General features: G+C 38.0%; 1 protein-coding gene across 8 annotated transcripts in view; it reads right to left on the minus strand.

Annotated features, from left to right (window-relative positions):
- ARMC8 (armadillo repeat containing 8) overlaps positions 1-26,625 on the minus strand; it is a 117,487-nt gene that overhangs the window by 60,810 nt on the left and 30,052 nt on the right. For all 8 annotated transcript variants that reach the window (XM_033212541.1, XM_033212537.1, XM_033212534.1 and 5 more), the window contains 8 exons: positions 19,062-19,133; positions 17,249-17,391; positions 17,047-17,144; positions 11,937-12,029; positions 4,897-4,977; positions 2,943-3,018; positions 2,755-2,845; positions 781-841 (listed from right to left, as the gene is read on the minus strand). In XM_033212541.1, the coding sequence (XP_033068432.1) occupies positions 781-841; positions 2,755-2,845; positions 2,943-3,018; positions 4,897-4,977; positions 11,937-12,029; positions 17,047-17,144; positions 17,249-17,391; positions 19,062-19,133 (715 nt within the window). The remainder of the gene's footprint in view (positions 1-780; positions 842-2,754; positions 2,846-2,942; positions 3,019-4,896; positions 4,978-11,936; positions 12,030-17,046; positions 17,145-17,248; positions 17,392-19,061; positions 19,134-26,625) is intronic.

Below are 26,625 nucleotides of genomic sequence, written 5' to 3' on the forward strand. Positions count from 1 at the left end.
TTTTATCCTTGGGATCACCTTTTGGACAATCATAATGTGAGATCTCCTATTTATCAAATGACACATGATCAGTTTATTTATACTTAATTTTTTATAGCTAATATTTTAATGTATTTAATATATTGTCATCCTCACAGTAACCCTGTGGCATAGATGAGCAGGAATCATTGCTTCAATTTTCATAATCTGGAGTCTGAGGCATCAAAAGAATAAAGGATGTCCAGTCAGAGGTGGAAGTGCTAAAACCAGAATCCCAGGTTTTAGGATTTTAGGGCTGGTCTTTTCTCTAGGTTTTTCTAAATTCAAGTTGTATATGACATATCACAATGACAATGCTTGTTTTCATGTGTTATCTACTTATTGTCTTTCATTATGCCTTTTGATTATCAGCTATGAGAATGATATAGTCTTTTTCTGCAAAAATAGCAAACTGCCTCTAAAACTGTAATACAAATTTAATGACAATCAAGAACAAAATATATTTTCTATTTCACGTGAATTGTACACTTTTACAATTTCCACATCCTCCTAATTACCATAAAATGAAAAGGCTGTGACAATGAAAGAATTATTTCACGCTGACTTTCAAAACACATCTAAAATCAATTTTTAAAAACTGTATGACATCCAATGAAAAGAAAGCATGGTCTTTTAATATTATTCTATGCCATGCACACATACCATAATGATAAATGTGTAAAATGAAATATGAATATCAATACTGATATTTAACACATAACTGGATAATTTTCACATTTTAAAGATAATTAATTAGCTTACCTTTAATACAATACAGTTATCATCTGTCCGAATTGCTCCAGCTCTACACATGTAAGTTAAACTGGAATAAGACAGCAGAAAATAAGTTTTTGCTTGGAGTTTAAAGCTTTACATGAAAAATTATTTAACTTTAAGATTTTATTAAAAAATCGAAAACCAAATAATATCACTTATCTTGAGAGTGAAGATTTTGACAATTCGCTTTTCGGAGGTTCAGTCAATTTAACAGTCAAAGAAAACTAACTGACAAATACAGATGGTAAGCCAGCTATTAAAAATATAAAACAAAAACCTACCAAATAGTTTTAAAAATAAACAACCTAATGATGGACAGACACATTTTGAGGCTAGGTGCTGGGCACATGTTGTATTCTTTATACTTCAGAATTTTCCATAATAAAAAGGGAAAAATGTTCAAAATGAAACATAAGATTAACACATTATCTCAGTTTAAATGAAGTGAGGTTGGAATATTCTAACTCTGAATGCAGTAGAAGTATCACAGAAGAGGCATTTAACTTGTAGCACAGCTATCCATCAGAAATGAACTATTCAGAGGTTAACAGCAGTGGCTTTGGGAAAAAGTCAATAATTTGGTTCTAATGAACAACAATTATAAGCTGCCTTTGAATAAGAATACAATTAATTTGTATTCCCTAGGCAGGTGCTGAACATTAAGCGCTTCAGATATTTAAATTAATGAATTTCCTTTTTGATTACATTCCTTTAGCAAGATGGGAGAAAAAATTAAAACATCCCATGTTGGCTTCTACCACAAGTTATAAACAAATAGGTAAAATTATTTTACTTATATTGTAAAGGGCTGAAATATTTGTAGTTGTTATTATCTTGAGGCTTGTTACCATATTGTTTTTCTGAAACCATTTACTTGAGAACATTACCTTACTGACAGAGGCAAATGCTCAGTTTTAAAGACAAAAAGCAAGCAAAAAATACAAACAAAAACCAAACAATTCATAAGTAATTAATTGAAAATGCCAAATTCTCACCAAAATATTAGAACCACAGCTTAAATACTAAGATTAAACTGAGCATACAACCCTACACAACAAGTGCTCAACACATTCATTTCATGTACTGATAATTACCAAACATGCACTGAATGCTTACATAAGCCAGAAATTGTGCTAATAAAAACTCTGCAGCCAGGCACGGTAGCTCATGCCCGTAATCTCAGCACTTTGGGATAACGAGGTCAGGAGTTTGAGACCAGCCTGACCAACATGGTGAAACCCTGTCCCCACTAAAAACACAAAAATTAGCCAGGCGTGGTGGCATGTGCCTGTAATCCCAGTTACTGAAGAGGCTGAGGCAGGAGAATTGCTTGAACCCGGGAGGTGGAGGTTGCAGTGAGCCGAGATCATGCCACTGCACTCCAGCCTGGGTGACAGAGTGAGACTCTGTCTCAAAAAAAAAAAAAAAGAAAAAAAAACACTTTGCATAAGTATCTTATAAACCATCACAACTTTATGAAGATTTGCGTGTGTGTGTGTGTGTATGTGTTTGTGTGTGTGTGTTTTCCTCGAAAGATGAGGAAGCCACGTTCTCTGAAATCATCCCATGGTTATCAACTTCAACTAATTCTCATTCCATATTTCTACATCTTATAGTTCCCTGGCTAATACTTAGCATAGTATAGGTTGGTTAAATTTAATCTAATTCAGTATTATTTCAACTGAAGTACAAGGACAGCAATTTGAGGATGTAATAAAGTAATTTTCTGAAGACAGTCTCAAATGTTATATGAGTGTTCCTGTTCTGCATACTACTAGTAATAAGCTGAGTATAAAAAACTCACATCCATTTAAGAAAATGTGGGATGGAACCCTGACTTTCAAATTTCAAAATCCCAAAATAAAATGGGGATTGGAAGCAAGCAAATTTGGCTGTCCAAAAATACTCTAAGATATTGATAAAGCACTGTCTTTCTTCCCACATTGTCCTGACTTTTACCATTTTGCTGATGTGAGCTGCATCTCAATAGGCTTATCCCTCTGTAACATCTTCACAAAAATCTGTGGTAACAATTCTCCATCAACCAAAACTAGAAATAAAACAAACAACAATGATTAAGGAAATTCTTTAAATCTACAAAGTTCATCAATTAAATCATGTAGGTGCCACTGAAAGCTCCAGCCTACCATTTACCAGGGTCATCGATACCTGGGGGTTTTCAAAAGCTAAAACTGAGAAACATTTCAGTGCTTGCATTCGAACCTGTAAAAATAAATGAACAAACAAAAAATGCATTTATTTTAATTCTGCAAATGCAAATGCTAATGTCTCAGAATCTAAACTCTTCTAAAAAATTATGTAAATCTGCTTAAAATACTAACAGGCCTCAAAGACATAACAATAACACCTGTATAGCTGAAGAGCACAGTAAGTTAAAATTAACTATAAAAGTTAAAACTAATTTTGAAGTAATAGAAAAAAATGAGGAAGTAGCAATTTAAATTTAACTAGACAAATCTCTAATCAAAGTTTAAAAAAAACTACAAAATACAGTTGGTAAGACAAAGAGAACTTAATAACAATAACCAAGTGCCTCTCAACGCAAAAAAAAAAATAGAGTACTCTTATGCATGGAATGGAGAGAGGGAACAGAAGGAGAGGAAACAATGTTATAATAAAATTTAAGAAGCACTAATTTTTAAAATACCCATGAATTGTGCTAGTATTCCTCAGAACTAGGTTACTGGTTTGGGATAATACCAAGGACCCAATCTCTTAACCATATATAATATGCTTTACAATTTCCAGAAGCTCCTAACAGATGTGTATTTTTAAAAATTCTTTCCATTCTAATCCAATCTAATCCTCACTTCCAAGCCTGAGTCTACACATGATATTTTAATGTGGAACCTGAGTTTGACAAGCACTCAAAGGATAGGTAGCAGGTGTATGAAGCCCCTCACCTGGGCAATGCTCTGCAGCACTAGCACGTGCCCACAGGAGGAACCTAGAATATACTAATGGCACTTTGGTAATACAGCAAACCCTGGCAGAAGAGTAATGTTAACAGACTAGTACCCTTTCCACAACCTGTAGGTTTTTCAAATCATTATAGTAAATAAGGAAGTCTAGTGCAGAAAAGATAGGAGAAATGGAGGAAGAGCTGGGGGAATTAATGAAGCTAGAGGAGATGAAGTAAAGGAACAATAAACAGCCACCCGAACAACTGTTTCTTGATGTGCAAGTGCTGACTGGTTTAGCCTCTGCATGGCACAGTAAAGAGGAGGTAGCTCTCAGTATATATTTATTTCCCCTGCCTCTGGCTAGTTTGAAGTCAGTTCCACTCCCCATTCCTATCCTTATGAGCTCTTTACCAAGACTAAACTAGATAGCTGAGGTAGGGAAAACACACATCAGTAGACCCTACCTGAAATAAATTTAAAGACTAAAAGGGCAGAATGGAGTCACTGCAAGAGGACAGAAGACAAAAATGACTGCTTCCCTGTTCTGCAACAAACTCCTGCAATACCCAACTCTAATGTGACACAATAAGGACTACATGTCAATATTTGCTACAACGTGTAGATGGACAACAATGAATGGCCAAGGTTTTAACTCAACACCTGGTAATATGACACTGCTTACTTTTATATATAAAAGACAATAAAGAAAATTTAATTAGTAAGTCTGAAAACTCTTTACTTTTTAACTCAAAGTACACAACATAACACATTTTAAATGATGATGTGTATGCAGGAATATGCTAAGTCTGAGACACTGTGGTTAAATAAAGGTCTCAAATATGAAATTAAATGTCTTTCTTGATACAGAAAGTCACTGCTTCTATACTTCGGGCATCATGGCACTGGTACCTACCCAAAAAGGATTTGAAATCTATTTAATGGGTACAAATCAATAAGAACTCATGGTACAACTGTATTCTAAAAAACACAGAGATGCAAGGGCAGCCTTTTTTTATGTTTCAGAGCATTCTATAGCTAAAATGATGCCCTATAACATTTTACTGATAAAATACTACTTTTGATCACAATTATCAAAGAAGCAATAAAAATACGTGGGTCTCTTTCTAGACATCACAAACACGGTATAAAAATCTGGCCACAATTTTTAACATCTTACTTTGTAGGACAGTGAGGTTAGTAGGTGAGCAATATTCTGAACTGCACCATGGTTAAATAAAATTGTTTGATGATCTGGCCCCTGTAAGAAAAGAGAATACAACAATATATTTAGAAGAGCAATGATTCTTTCCAATAAAACCATATTTACTTAAATGTAGAAAACCACATTCACTACAGTAAAGAATCCTGTTACTCTTTGCTTAAATAAACTCAGACCTCAAAAAGCAGGATAAACACTGTGTTTAGTCCTGCAAGGGACTACCGTATCTTAACTCATCTCAGTTCTAGAAATGCTGCCTCTCTACCTCCTAGAAATAAAGAAGTGGGCCCAGAAGCTATATTGGCACAAGTCCTCTGCAATTATTAAATAGAATACCACCACAGCAATAGAGCCACGATGAATTCTGCATTTCATGTACACATTATTGCCCTATGCCCACAGGAAAGAGTGGCAGAGTCATTCTTACAACTTAGAACTGATGAGTTAGTCAGGGGAACTCTGAAAATGAATTGTAAAAGACACTGGACCACAGACTAACCTACCTTAACACATCAGGGAGGTCTGAATAATGCTATAGTGGGAAACACAACACTCCGTAACTGGGAAGTGAACAACAACATGTTTTGGTTTCCATATTTCTATCTCATTTTTCTTTTTAAAAGCACTGGTTCGGCCGGGTGAGGTGGCTCACACCTGTAATCCCAGCACTCTGGGAGGCTGCGGCGGGCAAATCAGGAAGTCAGGAGATCAAGACCATCCTAGTCAATATGGTAAAATCCTGTCTCTACTAAAAATACAAAAATTAGCTGGGTGTGGTGGTGGTGCCTGTAGTCCCAGCTACTCCGGAGGCTGAGGCAGGAGAATTGCTTGAACCCAGGAGGCGGAGGCTGCAGTGAGCCAAGATCATGCCACTGCACTCTAGCCTGGGCAACAGACCGAGACTCTGTCTCAAAAAAAAAATTGGTTCTTAAAAGAGTCGGAAGGTAAAGAGATAGGAAAATGAAGGTTTTTTTTTTTTTTAATCAATTCTGTTTTCTACTAATCCATGTACTAAAGAGCTTCAAAGTGGCAGAAGCTAAAGTTAATGCAAAGCTTCAAATGTGCCATAATTCTTTTTATATTCATAATTCTTTTTATATCCATATTCATTTTATATCCAACCTTATCCAATCAATTAATGAAAATTCAGTTAAAGCCAACACAGGAATGATATTTCATGCTTATCATTATTCAGAAGAGAAAAATATCACAAAGGTAGGCTATCAGTCTGGCCTCACCAGAAGAAACCAGTTACTGGTCCAGCAAGTGCTCTCAAACCAATTTCTCCAACCCATTATTTAAGCAAGTAACAACTGTCCTGGAGATGCTTGTTGTTTCTTGAGCCAAAACACCCATCATTTGAAGTGGGGAAATTAGCATTCATACTTCTGAATAGCACAACTGTCATATTCTACTGTATAGGTAACGATCCCCAAATATTTTATGTATTATTAAAAGAATCCGTAATGGCCGGGCGCGGTGGCTCAAGCCTGTAATCCCAGCACTTTGGGAGGCCGAGACGGGCGGATCACGAGGTCAGGAGATCGAGACCATCCTGGCGAACACAGTGAAACCCCGTCTCTACTAAAAATACAAAAATTAGCTGGGTGTGGTGGTGGTGCCTGTAGTCCCAGCTACTCCGGAGGCTGAGGCAGGAGAATTGCTTGAACCCAGGAGGCGGAGGCTGCAGTGAGCCAAGATCATGCCACTGCACTCTAGCCTGGGCAACAGACCGAGACTCTGTCTCAAAAAAAAAATTGGTTCTTAAAAGAGTCGGAAGGTAAAGAGATAGGAAAATGAAGGTTTTTTTTTTTTTTAAATCAATTCTGTTTTCTACTAATCCATGTACTAAAGAGCTTCAAAGTGGCAGAAGCTAAAGTTAATGCAAAGCTTCAAATGTGCCATAATTCTTTTTATATTCATAATTCTTTTTATATCCATATTCATTTTATATCCAACCTTATCCAATCAATTAATGAAAATTCAGTTAAAGCCAACACAGGAATGATATTTCATGCTTATCATTATTCAGAAGAGAAAAATATCACAAAGGTAGGCTATCAGTCTGGCCTCACCAGAAGAAACCAGTTACTGGTCCAGCAAGTGCTCTCAAACCAATTTCTCCAACCCATTATTTAAGCAAGTAACAACTGTCCTGGAGATGCTTGTTGTTTCTTGAGCCAAAACACCCATCATTTGAAGTGGGGAAATTAGCATTCATACTTCTGAATAGCACAACTGTCATATTCTACTGTATAGGTAACGATCCCCAAATATTTTATGTATTATTAAAAGAATCCGTAATGGCCGGGCGCGGTGGCTCAAGCCTGTAATCCCAGCACTTTGGGAGGCCGAGACGGGCGGATCACGAGGTCAGGAGATCGAGACCATCCTGGCGAACACAGTGAAACCCCGTCTCTACTAAAAATACAAAAAAAAAAAACTAGCCGGGCGAGGTGGCGGGCGCCTGTAGTCCCAGCTACTCGGGAGGCTGAGGCAGGAGAATGGCGTAAACCAGGAGGCGGAGCTTGCAGTGAGCTGAGATCCGGCCACTGCACTCCAGCCTGGGCGACAGAGCAAGACTCCGTCTCAACAAAAAAAAAAAAAAAAAAAAAAAGAATCCGTAAAAAACTCAGCAACTTCTCTCTGTCCATACATTTTCTAATTTTGAGTTTCTTAATTTTAATCACAATACAGTATTCTACAGTTTGCTCATGCAAACCCCCATTGTATATTTTAGGTAGTTTCTAATGTTTTATTGCTATAAGCAGTGTTCTGTTGAACATTATTTGAAGCTGCATCTCAGTACAGATCCTGAGGTTATGAGGATAAATTCCCAGAGTAAAATGGTGTGATATAGTTATCATTACATATCCATCCAGAATGGTGCAAACCTGTTTTTGTAATAACTGAAAATACTGACAATCTCAGGGCATTGGTTTTAAGTGTGCTCCCTTTCCTCCTATCTCATCTGCAGTTATAAGTATAGGTACTACTCAATGGATACTGGATACCAGTGCCAGGCACTGCTCTAAACACTTTACATGCATTGTCTCATTTGAAACAAAGGAGTCTTTGGCTTATAAAGACAGTGGTGAAGACTGAAGTAGGGGAGCCAAGGAAAACAGGGGTCTCGTAAGGATTCGACCCATTTTTTCTTACCTAGTTACTAAATCATGAAGATAAGCCAAAATTAGCCTCAGCTTATGTCATCACACTAAGGTTTTTTGAGTTCCTTATCAATTTTGACAACCCAGTTTAGACACTGGCAGAGCTCAGCAAAAGCTAAGTAGGCAGGGTGCTACCTCAGCCTCCTGCACCTCATTGTTTTTCCACCTCTAACTGCAATCTGTTCTCCTACCTTGAGGTGACCTAATAGATATTTTTCAAGACATTTTATACATATACAGCAGATATGTAAATACATTCTTTCCCCCATTTTAATACAAATGGTAGAATACTATATACACTGCTCTAAACCTTTTCTTCCTTTACAATTTATCTCAGATCATTCATATCAGTACATGAAGAGTTTTCTCATTTATTTGTTGGCCTTATTCTATTATAAGAATGTTCTAAACTTTAGTACCCTATAAACATTTAGATTGTTTTCAGTCTTTTACTATTAATATCATTTCAGCGTATACCCATGTGCTTGTAACTTTTTTTCTAAGATCTGAATAAATTATGGCATATCCTTTCTAAGTTATATTTACAATGGATGGGGAAAAGATCAAGCACACTGCAATTCTCTCTATATATAATTGTTTCCTGGTGCTGATAGATACTTTACTTTTTCCCTCAAATTCTTTGCCTCAAAGATGGCAGCAAGTACTTGTTGCAAAAGAAGTTCTTCCTCCTCTCTGAAGCTGTACACACTATTGTGTAAAAGCAATTGTAAGGGGCCAGACATGGTGGCTCACGTCTGTAATCCCAGTACAGATGGCTTGAGGTCAGAAGTTCGAGACCAGCCTGGCCAACATGGTAAAATCCCATCTCTACTTTAAAAAAAAAAAAAAAAAAAAAAAAAGAAAATTAGCCAGGTATTGTGGTGCACACCTGTAATCCCAGCTACTCGGGAGGCTGTGGCAGGAGAATCGTCCGGACCCAGGAGACTAAGTTTGCAGTGAGCTGAGATCACGCCACAGAACTCTAGCCTGGAAGACAGAGTAAGACTCCATCTCAAAAAAAAAAAAAAAAGCAATTGCAAGGAAGGAATTAGTGGCTGAACCAACTAGCGAGGAGGCTCTGTCACTTGAGACTTACCAGTCTCTCGTCCATCTTTCTCCAAATCAACCTGCAGGAACCTGGTGGTTAGTGAGGGGCAGCATCCACTGGGTGGGAAGTACCTAAGTCCTCATGGTGTTTTTTTTTTTCCCCCCCCAGAGATAGGGTCTCACTACATTGCCCAGGCTGGTCTTGAACTTCCGAGCTCAAGGGATCCTCTCACTTAGGCCTCCCAAAGTGTTGAGATTATGCGCACGAGCCATCACACCTGGCCTAGTTCTCATGGTCTTAAACTCCAAAAAACAGGTCTCAGAAATCTGAGTAAATACTTAAGAAATAGCAATCGTTCAGAAGTTAGAATTTCAATAAATACTATTTCTGTTGGGTGTTTTTTGCTCAACAAATCAGAGAGAATTTTTCAAAAATACAATTATGATTAGATTACAACACAAATGCTTTAGTGATCTCTCCCCTTTTCCCTTCCCCAAAGTATGTATATTTATTTAATACTGATACCAGTCAAAGCAAATTAGTAATTTTAAGTTTTGTCATTTAATCTTAGCTTAATGTGAGTCCCTACAAACGAATCTTAAAATTCTATTATCTTATTTTTAGCCTATATGCAAAAAAAGAACAACATGAAAATAAAAGGGTTTTATGTTTAATGACAAAACATGGACCACTGGATCAGTTGTTCTCAAAGATACATGTTGTCAGTATATTGGTAAAGTTGTTAATATTGTATTTTAGGCTTTTACTATTGTCACTGGATTTATAAATGCTATACTGTTTCTTGAAGTCTAGCTATGTCTCAGAATATTTAAATGTGGTTATTTAATTACAGGGGCAAATGCTAATTTATCCAATTAAAAGGTGAGTAAAGGTGACTTTCTCTGATAACATCTTCCCTTCTGTCAGTGGTATGAGGCTGGCTGTTAAATCATTATCCTCAGTTTAAGTTTCTCTCCAGCAAAAAAATAGTGATTTAATGGTACTCTATAATTTCAGCTAAAACAGCATTGAGAAGTTTCAGATGAGCAATCCCTAAAGTGCTGAAGTTTCTGATGAGTAATCCTGAAAGCTATTTAGGTAACTTCAGGAATGGGATTATTCAAACTTCTCATAACTTAAAATAATTTAACATGTAGTTATTCCTCCAGGTCCAATTTTCGGTAGCCTTTTGGGATTACTGTGGTTATGACTGGTAGATGCTGGGCTCTGTTGAACACTCAGGAATAGATTTCTTTTTTTTTTTTTTTTGAGACAGGGTCTTGTTCTGTGACTCAGGCTGAAGTGCAGTGGTGCAATGACTGGTTCACTGCAGGCTCAGCCACCTAGGCTCAATTGATGCACCTCAGTCTCTTGGGTAGCTGGGACTACAGGCACACGCCACCATGCCTGGCTAATTTTTTTATATTTTTTGTAGAGACGGGGTTTCGCCATGTTGCCCAGACTGGTCTTAAACTCCTGGGCTCAAGAGAGCCACCTGTCTTGGCCTCTCAAAGTGCTGAGATCACATGTGTGAGCCACTGCACCCAGCCCCTGAAAAATTTTTAATGAGGCATACAGTTCTGGAGCATCTTCCTCAACTTGCCAGGCTGGCTATAAGACGTCATTTTGCTGTTGGAAAATTTTAGGCCTTGATGGTTCGAGCTCCTTTTAAGCAAGTGAGTTGCAAAAAAAACTGTCATTTTCTTAAAGCCTTTCTTTGCCCACCTCAAAAGATTAAGGCATTGTTCCATCTCTCTGCTCCTATGAGTTAGCCCACACTTTGTCAAAGTAATCCAAGAAGAGAAACTTCAAAACTTTTTCACAAATATCTTAAATAGTACCGAATAGATTGTGCTAATCAGCTAGGGTTTGTTTGGAAGAGGGTTTAGATGTCTAAATTACAATGTAGAAACTTTTCCTAGAACCAGGTGATTTAGTTTTCATTTATTCGGAAGGCTGTTTTAAAACAGCATAGACCTGTGTCTTCCAGCTGTTCTCTTATCCCTTCTTTCCTATAATACCCAAAGCTCCTTACTTGCAACTTGTATTATAAATGATAGGATGTATTATAAATGATATGGTATCATCAGAAGATAATTATTTGGTTAAAAGTTAGAAAATGTGTAGAAATTAAGAAAGATCTCAAGTAATCACCCATGGTTATCAAAAATGATACATTCAACATATAATCTATAAAGCAAACCTAATGGCACTTCATAGGCTGAAGGGAAAAGAAAGAGAAACTTTACTCAACAATGAGAAGAATCTCTCATTTCTCCTTATATGAGATCACTTAAACCAGTTGCCAGTAATAGGGAACAAGGGTGAGGGGAAACAGTCATGATCACACATTGCTGGTAGTATAAAGTAGTATAATCTCTATTTTAAAAAAGTGGTAAAATTACAAATACATATATTCTTTGACCCCAAAATTTTATTTCTTATAAAATGCCTTATATACAAGGTATTTTTTGCAGTATTGTTTTATAATAGCATAAGACTGGAAACAAACTAAATGCCCAACAATAGAGGACTGGATAAATAAATCTATGCACTAAAATACTATGCACTGTTAAAAAAAAAAAAAAAAAAAGAATGGGGGAGAGCCTTAGAGATATGTCAAGTGAACAGTATGTATGTATGATATGCTGTCATTTGTGTTTAAATATACATATATATATACACACACACACACACAGGTCTACTTATATATGTATAGATTACCTCTGGGAGAGTACACAAGATTTTACATTATAGATAATATTTATTCTGGTTCTTACTTTACAGCAGTGTGAGAAGATCTGACAGATGTACTCCTGGGTATAGCGGGACCTGCTAAGCAGTGCCATGAGGTGCGGTATCACTGTGGCATCCTAGGGAAGGAGAACACAGCAAGAAGAAACTCAGGCACCATGAGTATGTTTGATAAAACATAAAATATTTCCACGAGAAGGTAGTCAAACCTCTTATCTTAATAACAGTAAATCAAGTCTCCTTAAGGCACAGTGCAAAACAAAAGCAAGGGCCATGAAAATTGTCTAGGTCAATGACAAAGAAAGAGGCTTCAATATTCATCCTTGATAGCAAAATACGGGAACAGGAAATTCTCAATAACTCTCTCAAAAATTGCCTACATCCTCATGATAAAATTATTTCAATAAGACGTGACAGAAATCAGTTCTGAAACCAAAATGTGAGGTAACTAGTACATTATGCACTAGTAAATAGTTTACGAGGAAGAATTTTTGTATAAAAACGAAATTTGAAAATTTTGATCTCCGAAATGTTAAGCACCAGTAACTACTAACAATCTCTCATAAAGACTGTAGTTAGCTATTTTCAATCTGTACAAGACGAGACAATTTACATGATTGGCAGCTTCTCAGGTACAGCCCACTCTCTGCCTATTGCTGACACTTAACAACCTATGTAGTAGCACAGAAAAAGAGAAAATAACTCACTCTGCTGCAAGTCTCTCCAAGAATTTCCTTTTATTTAGAGTGCAGGCCAGGAGCGGTGGCTCATGCCTGTAATCCCAGCACTTTAGGAGGCCGAGGCAGGCAGAACACCTGAGGTCAGGAGTTTGGGACCAGCCTGACCAACATAGCAAAACCCTGTCTCTACTAAAAATACAAAAATTAGCCAGCCGTCATGGCGCATGCCTGTAATCCCAGCTACTTGAGAGGCTGAGACACAAGAATCACTTGAACCGGAGAGGTGGGGGTTGCAGCGAGATTACGCCACTGCACTCCAGCCTGGGTGACAGAGCAAGACTCTGTCTCAAAAAAGCAAAAACAAAAACAAACAACAAAAGAATGCAGAAGGAATTAAAAGTTGAAAGGTATTTGGCTGGAACCACAGATAAAAAAGGAGACTTAGCTCAAGCTTCCTAGTCAATGACCTCACAAGAGCTATGCTTCTCAAGAAGGAATGTGCACGCAAATTCCCAGGAGATGTCCTTAATGTACAGACTCTGATACTGTAGGTTTGGGGTAGGATCCTAAGAGTCAGCTTCCAAATGAGGCTGACGCCACTGGTCTACAGACCATACTTTGAGGATCCTCACCAGAGACAACAGAGGGCAAAGAAAAAAACTTAAAAGAACACCCTTGTGGGGAGGAACAAGATTTGAGATTTTCCTTGGGAAAAAAAAGAATGCCCAAGATACATAAAAGCCAAGTAGGAAAACAGAAGGCTGCTGATTCCCTACAAGTAGAATATCTCCCCCATTTGTTAGTATAACCCTTTGTGTTTACACAAGAAGTTTAAAAACAAAATGGAAAACTTAGAAAACTTCAAAGAAAGTCAGATACTAAGTGCACAGAAAGAAAAGGAAAATGTCAAGTGGGGGAAGGCGAATTGGGGTTTCACTGGCAGAGGACAGTGAAGTAGGTAGCAGCTAAGATAGAAAAGGCAAATAGAGGTAGATTAAAAAGCCTCTATTGGGCTCCTAAAGCTATGTCCACCTCCTTCCTTTTCTCTAATGTTCTCACATTCCTCACTTTCCCTTAGTCACAATAGCCCTCATCTCATTTCTTCACATCTTCCCCCTTTCTGTCAATTGTGTCCACAGTTTACAGATTATTAAATAAGGCAAATAACAATTATTACATACAAAATTTGCCCGAAAACACCCATCTGATAAACACAATTTCAAACTAGAAATCCTGCTGTTTTTTTTTACTGGACTACCTACCCCATCTCTATTCTACTGCCTGAGTTGCTCAAACAGCTGGCCTCTACACACTCCAACTCATGGAAGTCAATTAATTACACGGAAACACTATTGCTAGTTATTCCCCAATCCAACTCTTCACAAATTCTCCACTGTCTCTGAGGCATAAAATATCTGAGGCACAAAATTGAGATGTTTCATAATTTAGATACTCTAAATTTAACCTGCCTGGGTCTCAGTTTTCTCATGTAAAACAACTGGCATAGACCAGAATTTTCCAAATTGTGCATCAGGATCCATTAGTAGGTCATGAATCAGTTTAGAGTAAGATGGAAGGAGTTTAAATAGTCGGCCAGGATCAACTTCTCCTCTTATTATGGGATTGAGGGTAGGTGAGAAACTTCCAGGGTAAAAAAGACAGGTGACTGGCTTACTCTCTTTGCAAACATTACAATATGAACTACAGGAAAATAAATTGATATTTACTAAGTCCTCTACGGGATCCTTTGAGCAGAATGTTTACAGTAAACCAGCAGTTCTCAAAGAAAGAACTTTGAGACCAGCAGCATCTAAGTTACTTGGAAATTTGTCAGAAATGCAAATTCTCAGGCCACATCCAAGACTCACTGGATCAGAAACTGGAGGTGGAGTCTAGCAATCCCTGTTTAACAAGCCCTCCACATAATTCTAGTGCAACCTCAAGTATGAGAATGATTGTGGTAAACACTCTATAGATTTATGAGGCATGACTCCCTGAAGAATGTCACATAAAACCATGAGGTATAAAATAAAGACATTAGGCCAGGAGCAGTGGCTCATGCCTGTAATCCCAACACTTTGGGAGGCTTAGGCGGGCGGAGGTCAGGAGTTCGAGACCAGCCTGGCCAACATGGTGAAACCCCGTCTCTACTAAAAATACAAAAAAAAATTAGCCGGGCATGGTGGTGCACATCTGTAATCCCACCTACCTGGGAGGCTAAGACAGGAGAATTGCTTAAACCTGGGAGGTGGAGGTTGCAGTGAGTCGAGATCGAGCCACTGCACTCCAGCCTGGGCAACAGTGCAAGACTCCATCTCAAAAATAAATTAAATTAAATTAAATTTAAAGAAAAAAAATATATATATGCTTCATAATGTAGGTGCTCCCTACTGTGTGAGGTGACCCATAAATCTCACCTACTGACCACCTTATGTATCATTAAGGGCCAGAAGAGTATGTGTCTGATGTAGGAAGTACAGACTAGGCAGCCATGTGACATGTCACCTCTCCATGCTTGCTTTGCCTCTTCCTCTTGATTACTTATAGTCTTGAAACATTTATAAAGCCTGATTCTGGATAAGATCTCTGACTTCTGTGTGTATAATCTGACAATATGACTCGTTGTGTTAGCTCAGATAATCACAACCATCATTTTTTTAAAGAATGAAAAATGATAGCATAGAAACCAAAGGGCATTGCATCTGTGGAAATATGTCATGAAACTTGTCTTAGGATTCTTTCACATACACATACATACATGCACACATACACACACACATATACAAATTGACATGTATAGTGAGGCAGGGGAAAATATGCTTCTTGCTGTGAACTGTGAATAAGAGTGTTTAAAAATATTGGCCTAATTATCAGTAAGAAAGCCCCATGTAAAGTGACTGTAATTTACAATAATCTATCGTATATTGAAAAATAGCTAGAAGAGGCCGGGCGCAGTAGCTCACACGCCTGTAATCCCAGTACTTTCGGAGGCTGAGGCAGGAGAATCACTTGAACTCAGGAGGCAGAGGTTGCAGGGCCAAGATTCCTCCACTGCACTCCATCCTGGGTGAGAGAGACTCTGTCTCCAAAAAAAAAAAAAAGCCAGAAGAAAAGAATTTGGGCCAAGCACAGTGTCTCATGCCTTCCTCTCCACTTCTCTAAGTCTTATCCATTATTCAAAACCCAGATTAAATTCTAGCTTCTCTGCAAAGCCTACTCTGCTGGATTTCAGCTAAAAGTCAGCTGAACTCCCTATCATTCATCTAGCGTAAAATAAACTTCTCTTAAGTTCTACATATAGAGAGATAAAAATGGGTCTTTTTAAAAATAGCTTGTAAATTCCTCAAAGTCTGAGACTGTCTTTCACTTTCTTGCAAAGCTGAGAGCATCTGATATTTGGAAATAAGCAAGAACTTTATTCATGTACTTATTTAGAGACAGAGTCTGCCTTGTCACCCAGGCCGAAGCAGGGTGGTGTGATCTCAGATCACTGCAACATCTCCTCCTGGGTTCAAGTGATTTTCATGGCTCAGCCTCCCCAGAAGCTGGCGTTGCAGGCATATGCCACCATGCCCGGTTAATTTTTGCAGTTTTAATAGAAATGGGAGTTTCACCATGTTGGCCAGGCTGGTCTCGAACTCCTGGCCTCAGTTGATATATCCACCTTGAACTCCTAAACTGCTAGGATTACAGGCGTGAGCCACCATACCCAGCTGAGACTTTTATCATTTTTTATTTTTAGTGACAGGATTTCACTCTGTCACCTAGGCTGAGGTGCAGGGGCATCATCATAGCTTACTATAACCTCAAACTCCTAGACTCACGCAATCCTTCCACTGCCGTCTCATGAGTAGCTAGGACTATAGGCATGCACCATTGCACCAGGCTAATTCATTTCTATTTTTTTCTTGTAGAGATGGACTCTTGTTGCCAGGCATGGTGGATCACATCTGTAATCCCAGCACTTTGGGAGGCCGAGGCGGGTGGATCATGAGGTTAGGAGTTCAAGACCAGCCTGGCCAAGATGGTGAAACCCCATCTCTACTAAAAATACAAAAAATTAGCCGGACATGGTGGCACACACCTGTAATCCCAGCTACTCCGGAGGCTGAAGCAGAGAACTGCTTAAACCTGGGGGGGAGTGGAGGTTGCAGTGAGCCGAGATCGTGCCACTGCACTCTAGCCTGGGCAACAGAGCAAGACTCCAACTCAAAAAAAAAAAAAAAAAGAGAGAGATGGAGTCTTGTTATGTCATTCTGGTTTGTCTTGAACTCCTGGCCTCAAGCAATCCTCCCACCTCAGCCTCCCAAAGCACTGGGATTACAGGTGTGAGCCACCATGCCCAACTGAGACTTTTTTACATAACACAGTTAGGATGAGTCTGAAAATGCTAAGCAAATTAGGAGTAGGCTGTTAGTGAAATGTAACTAATGTCTCAAATACATCTAAAACTCACTGTATACAGTAGCTCCTCTGGAGTGACAGGACTGGTGAAGATGGTACGCAGGCATCGGAGGCAAGCTTCAATAAACTTCAGGTCTGGGGACAGTAGTCCTATTAACAGAAACTAGATTTAGGACTAATCTTTTCAACCAGTATTTAAAGCACTGCAAACTGATTCTCAGCCTTACTTGAGCAAAAACGGCTTCCCTACGTACCTTGCAATAAGGCAGGGATAATATGGCAGTCCAGTAGAGACTTGACATTGTTTTCAGTACCCATAGCAAGACTTCCCAACACCACTGAACATTCAGTTTTCAGCTCTGTGCTTGAGGTTTCTTGCTGAAGCAAGTACAACAATCTAAAAAGAAGGAACTTAATAAACAAAGAGACTAAAAAATGTAAACAAGACTCAATATGACCAAAAAAGCCTGTGCAGTCCACATACTAAAAATATGGTTGAATGAGTTTATATGAATCGAATGGTCATTTGTTTATCTCATCTGCTAATTAAAGAAACATCTGGAAAAAAATCTAGAAGATGTTTTGAAAACAAGAACTATGATATTCTCAGGGTTTATAAAAAGTAGAAACAGCATCATCAGAGTCCATGTCATCTACCACTTCCTGTTGGGTCTCCAAAATGTGAAGACTCTCAAATGCCATGTGCTGCCAGATCTTAAATTCAAACTAGGAACGATACTGCTCTGAATCCAGAGCAGTGGTGCAGAGTTTGTAAAGACAGAGCCTAGAGGGAATATTCAGAGCCCTTGTGCAGCTCCTCAAGCAAGGGAAATTTCTTCTTTCTCCAGTTCTCTCATTTGGAAAATGAAGAGATCCTCTCATTTCCACTCCAGCCCAGCTTGCCAGACAAATACTCCCCAAACCCTAACCTTTCTCCACTTATAACCATCTACCTTATGTTCTAAGATAGGACCCTCATGCTCCATAAAGTACTATTTATATATACCAAACATAAATCTCCTAAGAAAGGCTGCTGACATCTTTACAGTTACTAAAGTATACATTTGAGGTTGGTGAGTTAAAACATTTAAACCATTAATTCTGTTTCAAAACCAGAAAATAAGGAGAAAAAAAACCCAAAATAATAAATAATTCTGAATGAAAAGCTAACAGCAATTGCACAGAAAACTAGCTCTGAGGAGCAAAAGTAAAGAGGAAGTTATATAACTGTCATTGCCTGCCTAAAGGAAGCTTATTAGGTCATCAAAAGAAGAAATTAAACTTCCTAAACTTCCTACGTTAACTTAAAAAACAGCAAATTGTAAAAATCAGAAGTTAAAATGAAACTGGATTAAAAATCAAGCAGGGTTTTTTTCCTTTAACTTCAAAAAGCTCTTAAGACTCTTCATAGGCCGGGCGCGGTGGCTCAAGCCTGTAATCCCAGCACTTTGGGAGGCCGAGACGGGCGGATCACGAGGTCAGGAGATCGAGACCATCCTGGCGAACACAGTGAAACCCCGTCTCTACTAAAAAATACAAAAAAATTAGCCGGGCGAGGTGGCGGGCGCCTGTAGTCCCAGCTACTCAGGAGGCTGAGGCAGGAGAATGGCGTGAACCCGGGAGGCGGAGCTTGCAGTGAGCTGAGATCCGGCCACAGCACTCCAGCCTGGGCGGCAGAGCGAGACTCCATCTCAAAAAAAAAAAAAAAAAAGACTCTTAATAAATTACCACTCACACAAAAAACTGCCAAGGCTCTAAGGAAATAGAGAAGAAAGTATCAGGCTGCTGTACATTGCCTATGTACCTAACAAACCCTTTTATCATCAGGTCAAAGGTCTTCCTGAATTTCCAAAAAGTATTAACACATTCACTTCTTATTACATTCTCTGTTACTTTATAACTTTTTTCCTTAGAGATGGTATAAATACTTACGCTTATTTTTAAAAATAGGATTTATTTTAAGAATTAAATAGACAATACAGGAAAAAATGGGTTCTATTATTGAAAGTAAGAAATACATTAGAAATTAGTATGAATGGCAAGAAAGGGGTGAGACAGCAAACATACCTTGGAACAGCTCCTAAAACAATGAGATTGGCTTTCTGCTTGTTGTTTCCAATTACAGCATTTTTCATGTCTCTGAATTAAGGGGAAAAAAATAAAGTATGTTGAGATAGCACTGAAAAAAATCAAAGATCATTCTACTTCATTATGCAATATCTCAGATTTGACAAAGTAAAAACACTAACCTTTTTTCACATAAAGTACTAACGCAGGGATAGAGATAGGTGCAGAGTGAACGTGGGGGCTGTAAAGCAGGCAAGTATTGTAGAAAGTGAGAGATATCCTGAGTACTGGCAAAAGACTTCCAGTACAGAATTGAGTTCTTTTAAAAAGGGTACCTACCAATTATTTGAATATAAAGGAATATAGGCCACTTTCCCACTCAGCTCTGGGAGTAGGGAGTGAGTTAAACAAACAACAACAACAAAAAACAGCCCACAGAACATTATCTCCTTGTTTCAAGGATCACACGTTGTTCACTTTTTTCTTTTTTTTCTTGATGTCTTTATATTTTATTTCTTATAATTTCATTTTATCTGCGTTATTGTCTTACTAACTGTACTCCTTTGTTGTTTTCCAATGCATCTTTTAATTTATCACAGTCAGTCTTCAAGTGATATTAGCCCATTGCATATGTATTTTAAGAGCCTCGCATATATATTTCCATTTTCCCATTCATTTTTTGGGCTGTTGTTATATAATATTTTTAAATTGCTTAGAAACAACATAATACATTGTTACTATTTTTGCTTAAGCAAAATTATCTCTTAAGGACATTAAAAAAATAATAAAAAATCTTTTACATTTCTCAGATATTCAGGTATTTTTTATTCTAGCTACACAGAGCACTATACTTCACCAGGATCAAAACTCTATTCCACAATAGGAGAACCTCTACCACTGATCAATTGGCTCACAAATTTGTGGCTGGTTCAAAAGGAAATGTAGAGAAAAAATAAATAGCTCCAAATAAACCCAGTACTACTAATAAAATCTTTAAAAAATACTTCCCCGACTGGGCGTGCTGACTCACACCTGTAATCTCAGCTCTTTGGGCGGTCTAGGCAGGCAGATTGCTTGAACTCAGGAGTTTGAGACCAGACTGAACAACATGGTAAAACTCCATCTCTACAAATACAAAAATTAGCCAGTTGTGGTGGCATGCACTTGTAGTCCCAGCTACTTGGGGGGCTAAGGTGGGAGGATCACTTCAGCCAGGGAGGTGGAGGTTACAGTGAGCAGAGATCAGACTGCACTCCAGTCTGGGCGCCAGAGCGAGACTCCATCTCCAAAAAAAAAAAAAAAATTCAACAAATAAATGTTAGCGTCAGCATGTATTTCTAACACCAATCATATTTACTGGCATTAAAGAACCTGGTAACAATTAACCCTTGTCTCCAATTGCCTTTTTTGATCATTGCAGAAAAATACTGCAACAACTAGGATATGCTAAAAGCAGATTTTCCCTACGAGCCAAACACTGAGAATGCCTGGTTTTTCTTCCATTAGCTCAGTGCCTGAAGGTATGGCTTTTTTTCAAAGCCTGATCTATCCCTCTGTAAAGTATCCCTCAGATCTTCTATATGGTTTTCAAGAAATAAGTAGCAATTTTTTTGTTGTTGTTTATGGGACTGAACTGAATGAAGTTTACTGAGGTTGTTAGCAAGTTCTGACACATGAATATAAAACTATATGATATCAAAGGCTCAATTAGCAAAGTTAAAGATAGTAAGAGATTGTATTTCTAAGCTCCTGCATCTTCATGGAGGCCTGTTTTCTTTAGAGGCTTTAGTTCATAATCATCAGCATATGGACCTTAACCTACCAGCTTGTTGTTTAATTTCATCATCTCCCTTTCTCTTAATGTGTTCTGCCTATACAAATGCAGTACATTCATTTGTCCAGCCCGTCTAGAGTCTGTGTAGGCTAAGTGCCATTCTGAGTGCTTTCTATTCCAGAACTCCCAACCCTAATATTTCCAGTTTTTCCTCTCCATTCTTCTTAATTAAGCAGAAATGAGGGGTCCCTAACATTACCAAATGAACCCATTCCCAACATCTGAAACCATGCCATGTTTTTATAGACAAGAGCAAACAAAAACCCCTCCAACCCAAATTTTCTAATTCTCTTAATAGTTTTACAAAAAGGACATGAAGGAGGTAACTGATGGCAATAGAGGAAATGCCACCTAAAGAGAACACAATAAAATGGAACAATGTCTAAAGAAAAAGATTCTCGCTCTGGTTTTAGTAAGTAAATATACCTGTGCTAGATAAGGAAAAAAGATGTTATTAAATTCTATTCAATTGTTGCTCTAAAGGAATGCTAGTAGATCACTTCTATGAAGAATTAAAATCAAAAGGATTAATTAACAGGATTAAGGAATCAATTTCAGATGACAACATTCAGCCATCTAGATGAAACTTCTTTCAGTTCCCAGAGTGCAGTTATTCCTTCTCTGTCATCTCCTTATCCCCTCCCTCATACTTTGCTCTGGCTAGCTTTACTCATCCTTCAGGTCTGAGTGTCACTTCCTCCAGGAAGCATGCCCTGAAACCCCCAGGTCAGGGTTAGGTGTCCCTCCTAGTTGCCCTCTCTCATAATACAATCATCACTTTGTTAAGATAAAAGTCTATCTCCTCTTGAGAGGCAAGAAAGCCAATCTCACCTGGAAATATCGGAGAAGTTACTGTCAGCAGATCATTAATTACAGTGATTCTAGATATCCATTATTTTTGTAAAATGCAAATTCACAGCTATCGTCCAAGATGGGAACACAATACTATCCCAGATTTCTATATTACTTCAAATTTACAAAGCATTCCATATCCACTACTTAATTTCATCTTCATCATAACCTTGAGTAATATTAACTCCATTTTACAGAGGAGAAAGTTACAACTCAGGATTGGGGTTTTTCAGAACCCAATATTAAATGACAGAGACAGTCTCAACCCATGTCTTTCATGCCAACTGTTTTTTCCATTACCACCAGGACATCAGGCATTGACAACGAACCAATGGAAAAGACAAATGAATTCAGTAAATTCATTTTCTTTTTCCTTCTGTGTTTTAATGTTACTTTTTTTTTTTTTTTTCTGAGACGGAGTCTTGCTCTGTCGCCCAGGCTGGAGTGCAGTGGCCAGATCTCAGCTCATTGCAAGCTCCGCCTCCCGGGTTCACGCCATTCTCCTGCCTCAGCCTCCCGAGTAGCTGGGACTACAGGCGCCCGCCACCTCCCCCGGCTAGTTTTTTGTATTTTTTTTTTTTTAGTAGAGATGGGGTTTCACTGTGTTAGCCAGGATGGTCTCGATCTCCTGACCTCGTGATCCACCCGTCTCGGCCTCCCAAAGTGCTGGGATTACAGGCTTGAGCCACCACGCCCGGCCTAATGTTACATTTTTATACAAAACAAAAGTGTTTCTAACTTTTAGTCAGACACCCTTTTCCCAGCAGACCAAAAGAATGTCATCTCATGCCCACCAACTTTTAATGTTGGGGAAAATGCTCTACTTACTTCTACTGAAATTCAACAACTAGTTTTTGAGCTCAGCATTGTGCTAGTCTCTATGAAGCATATGAAAGTATCACACAATGGGATGCCTGGTCTGAGGAGTTCACAATATCCTTGGAGTGGCAAAAACAACACTATCAATATAAGTCAGTACTAAATTATAAACTGAGTGTTTATAACGTCAAGAAAAGTAGATGCTCAATAAGCTTAAAAGGTTTTGAGCAATGGTTAAGAACTAAGATAAACCTTAGAAAATAGAACTTGGATAAGCAGATGGGAGGGCAAAAGGAGAAATCGTTCATACAAGACCATATTGGAAATGAAAATGGCATGTTCCTGGGGCACTACAAGGAGCCTGAATTGAAAAACAAGTTCGCTTTAGGGTGGCATGGAACATAAAGTTAGAAAAGTGATAGGGAGATGAGACAAACTAAAGGGAGATGGATTAAAGAGCAATCATATTTCTGATCACAGAAGGGACATGAAGGAAGCAGTGAATAAGGAAAATAAGCTGAATGTGAAATGGATTGGAAGGCTTATAATACTAGTTAAGAGGGACAATTAAGTGGCTGATGCCCCCCTTGTGATCTCCAGACCTCCTATTTTTATCTTTAAAATAGCATTCACCAGGTAAACTATCATGGATGGTCTCTTTAGTTATTTGACTATCTCATTAGATTTTTGGACCCTCCAGAGCACTGACTACATTATTCACCTTTATATACCCCCATACTAGCACAATGCTTGGTACTAGGCAGGCAGTCAATAAATGTTTGTTGAAGTAATTAATCAATCCATCTAGGTATCTAGTTATACAAAACTGACTAGTGGAGCAGCCAACGGAATCATTAATACAAAGGTCATTTTGAGGAAGCAGTTAACAAGATGATTTAATAGGTACAGAAATGTGTTACGTGACATGTCTTGAGTGACTACTTCATGTCTGGGCACATGGGTGCAGGAAACAACAGAAAGCTTAGAGAAGAAATCTCTTAACAAGACAAGGATTGATTCTGACTTTGTACACACTGAATTATCTTTGAGGTGAGATAAAAATAAATAAGCCTTGGGGATATCCCATTTTTCGGGAGTGGGAGAAAAGAAGTCAATATTAAGATGTTACAAACATGCACTTGTTGAGAAAGATTTTCAGCTAAAATCTGCCTAGAATCTTAAATTTGCATGCTAATAAATGGACTTGATAAGCTCCCACATTTACATGGAGGTTAAGCTTTCTACCTTCTTTGCTCTCAAAGAGATTTTTAGTGTGGCAGAGAAAAAGGACTTGAATATTAAAACGTACAGTGCCTACCACAGCTAAATTAGAGCATTATAAGGGTGATGAAAACCAAGAGAAAAAGCGCTTTAAGTTGCTATTAAAATTACAGAAAAAGTAAAAAAAAAAAAAAAAAAAGGATCTAGACCTGCTGGAAAAACAATTTCAGTCAATCAAGTATAATACATTTATTTCTAAACAGTCAAAAATAGCATACATTTTAACTGAAAGCCTAATATCACCTAAAAACAAAATTATCTTTAAAAGTATTGAAGACTGGAGACCCAAGCTAAAAATCAATTACAGTCATGCTTTGCTTAACGACGAGGACATGTTGTTTGACGACGGGGATATGTTCCGAGAAATGCATCATTAGGCAACTTTGTCCTTGTGTGAACATCATAGGGTATACTTACACCAACTAGATGGTATAGCCTACTACACACTTAGACTATATGGTATAGTTTACTGCTCGTAGGCTGCAAACATGTACAACATGTTACCGTACTGAATAATACAGGCAATTGTAACACAATGGTAGGTAATGTGTATCTAAGCATATTTAAATACAAAAATACAGTATTATATTCTTACCGGCTCACTGACTTTAACTGTCTTTAACTGAAACATCATTGCGTAGTGCATGACTATATTTTCATTTTGAATCAGTATTACTTTTCATGTACCTGAAGCAGCTCTTTTCTGCTTCATATTTGGAACACTCTATATTTACTTCTGGTCTAACTAGTATAAAGTAGCCCAAAACCACACTGGATATGGAAAACTATAATCTGAGTATGAAGTTTAATCTACTTATGAAAACTCGCTGTTTATAAAACATTCATTTGTAAAATAAGAAAAAAAAAGACATATTTGTGGGTAACTAGAATAAGGGCAACACAGTAAACAACTTACATTGTTTGGACTGTGAGAATCACAAACACACACACTGCTCTGTCCCTATAATTGTAATTATCATGACATTTTTTGGAGAATTAACATCCAGATATCCAAGTATGGTAACCTTTCTATTATACATGGTTAAGGAATGAGGTATATTCATATTCCAACTAAAGTTATATGACAATTAATTCCATTGTCATTACTGAATTGCCAATTTTAGGAATTAGCTAATGACGATCTATTATTCAAATTAAAGTTATTTTTATCATAAGACTTTGATTCAAGAGGCACTTGGAAAATTTATAGCAAAATTCAGCTCAAATCAACTTAGGCATTTACTGAATATCAACTACATGTATAAACTGAAAAAACAGAATTGAGTGTAATTTAGTTCATTCTTACAAACAAATTACTCTGTGATGTAGATTTTTGGAATATATGTAGTTTCAGATACAGGTCTGATCTGTATAAAACCATGAAAAGCAGCACTTTGGAAGGCTGAGGCAGGCGGATCACAAGGTCAGGAGTTCAAGAGCAGCTTGGCCAACATAATGAAACCCTACCTCTACTAAAAAAAAAAAAAAAAAAAAATTAGCCAGGCATGGTAGCGTGCACCTGTAATCCCAGCTACTCAGGAGGCTGAAGCAGGAGAACTGCTTGAACCTGGGAGGCAGAGGTTGCAGTGAGCCGAGATTGCACCACTGCACTACAGCCTGGATGACAGAGCAAGACTCCATCTCAAAAAAAAAAAAATTTTAAAAACACCATGAAAAGTTTACTGTAAATATTTAATCTTCTTTCCATAGCATTTTATGGTTTCTTAATGACAAGTGAATACATAATTTTGAAAATTAAAGGCTGGCTCCAAAATTAGGATATTTAATATATTTAACTCTGTTTTATCAATATATGATTACAAATCACCTTACATTCTCCAAAAATGAAGAGTAAAATCTACCAAAATATTTTGGTAGATATTAACACTTTAAATATAATTAATCATTCCAAAGAACATAAAAAATGTGTCAGAACAGTATGGAACAATATGGCAGCATACCGTTAAGTGCTTTATACATTTGAAAAGATATATACGCCGGGCACGGTGGCTCATGCTTATAATCTCAGCACTTTGGGAGGCCGAGGCGGGTGGATCATGAGGTCAGGAGATCGAGACCATCCTGGTTAACACAGCGAAACCCCGTCTCTACTAAAAACACAAAAAATTAGCTGAGCGTGGTGGCACGTGCATGCAGTCCCACCTACTCAGGAGGCTGAGGCAGGAGAATCACTTGAACACAGGAGGCAGAGGTTGCATTGAGTCGCGACCACGCCACTGCACTCTAGCCTGAGTGACAGAGTGAGACTGTCTCAAAAAAAAAAAAAAGAAAAGAAAAGATATATACACATATGCATACAAATATATAGTATTGATGTTCAAAGTTAGTATCACATAGACATGTGTATACAAACAGCTTATCTGTCTGCAAGAAAAGATTACATCAATTTGATTTAATCATTCCTGGATAATCCTGCCTACCGAATTCTCTGACCAAATTCTGTCTCAGAATATATAGTTTTAAACAAGTAAGATGCAGATCACTCTATCACATTTGGTATTAAGGTCACTTTCGTGTATGTTTACCCATAACCCTCAAAAATAACTGATTAAGCCTGGGGGGCACAGTAATCCCAACACTTTGAGAGGCTGAGGTAGGAGGATCACTTGAGGTCAGGAGTTCGAGAACAGCCCCGCCTGGCTAACAGGGCGAAACCCTGTCTCTACTAAAAATACAAAAATTAGTTGTGCATGGTGGCGGGCACCTGTAATCCCAGCTACTCAGGAAGCTGAGGCAGAATTGCTTGAACCCAGGAGG

Source organism: Trachypithecus francoisi, unplaced genomic scaffold, assembly GCF_009764315.1.
Source record: "Trachypithecus francoisi isolate TF-2019V2 unplaced genomic scaffold, Tfra_2.0 Lachesis_group0, whole genome shotgun sequence".
Taxonomy (NCBI): Eukaryota; Metazoa; Chordata; class Mammalia; order Primates; family Cercopithecidae; genus Trachypithecus; species Trachypithecus francoisi.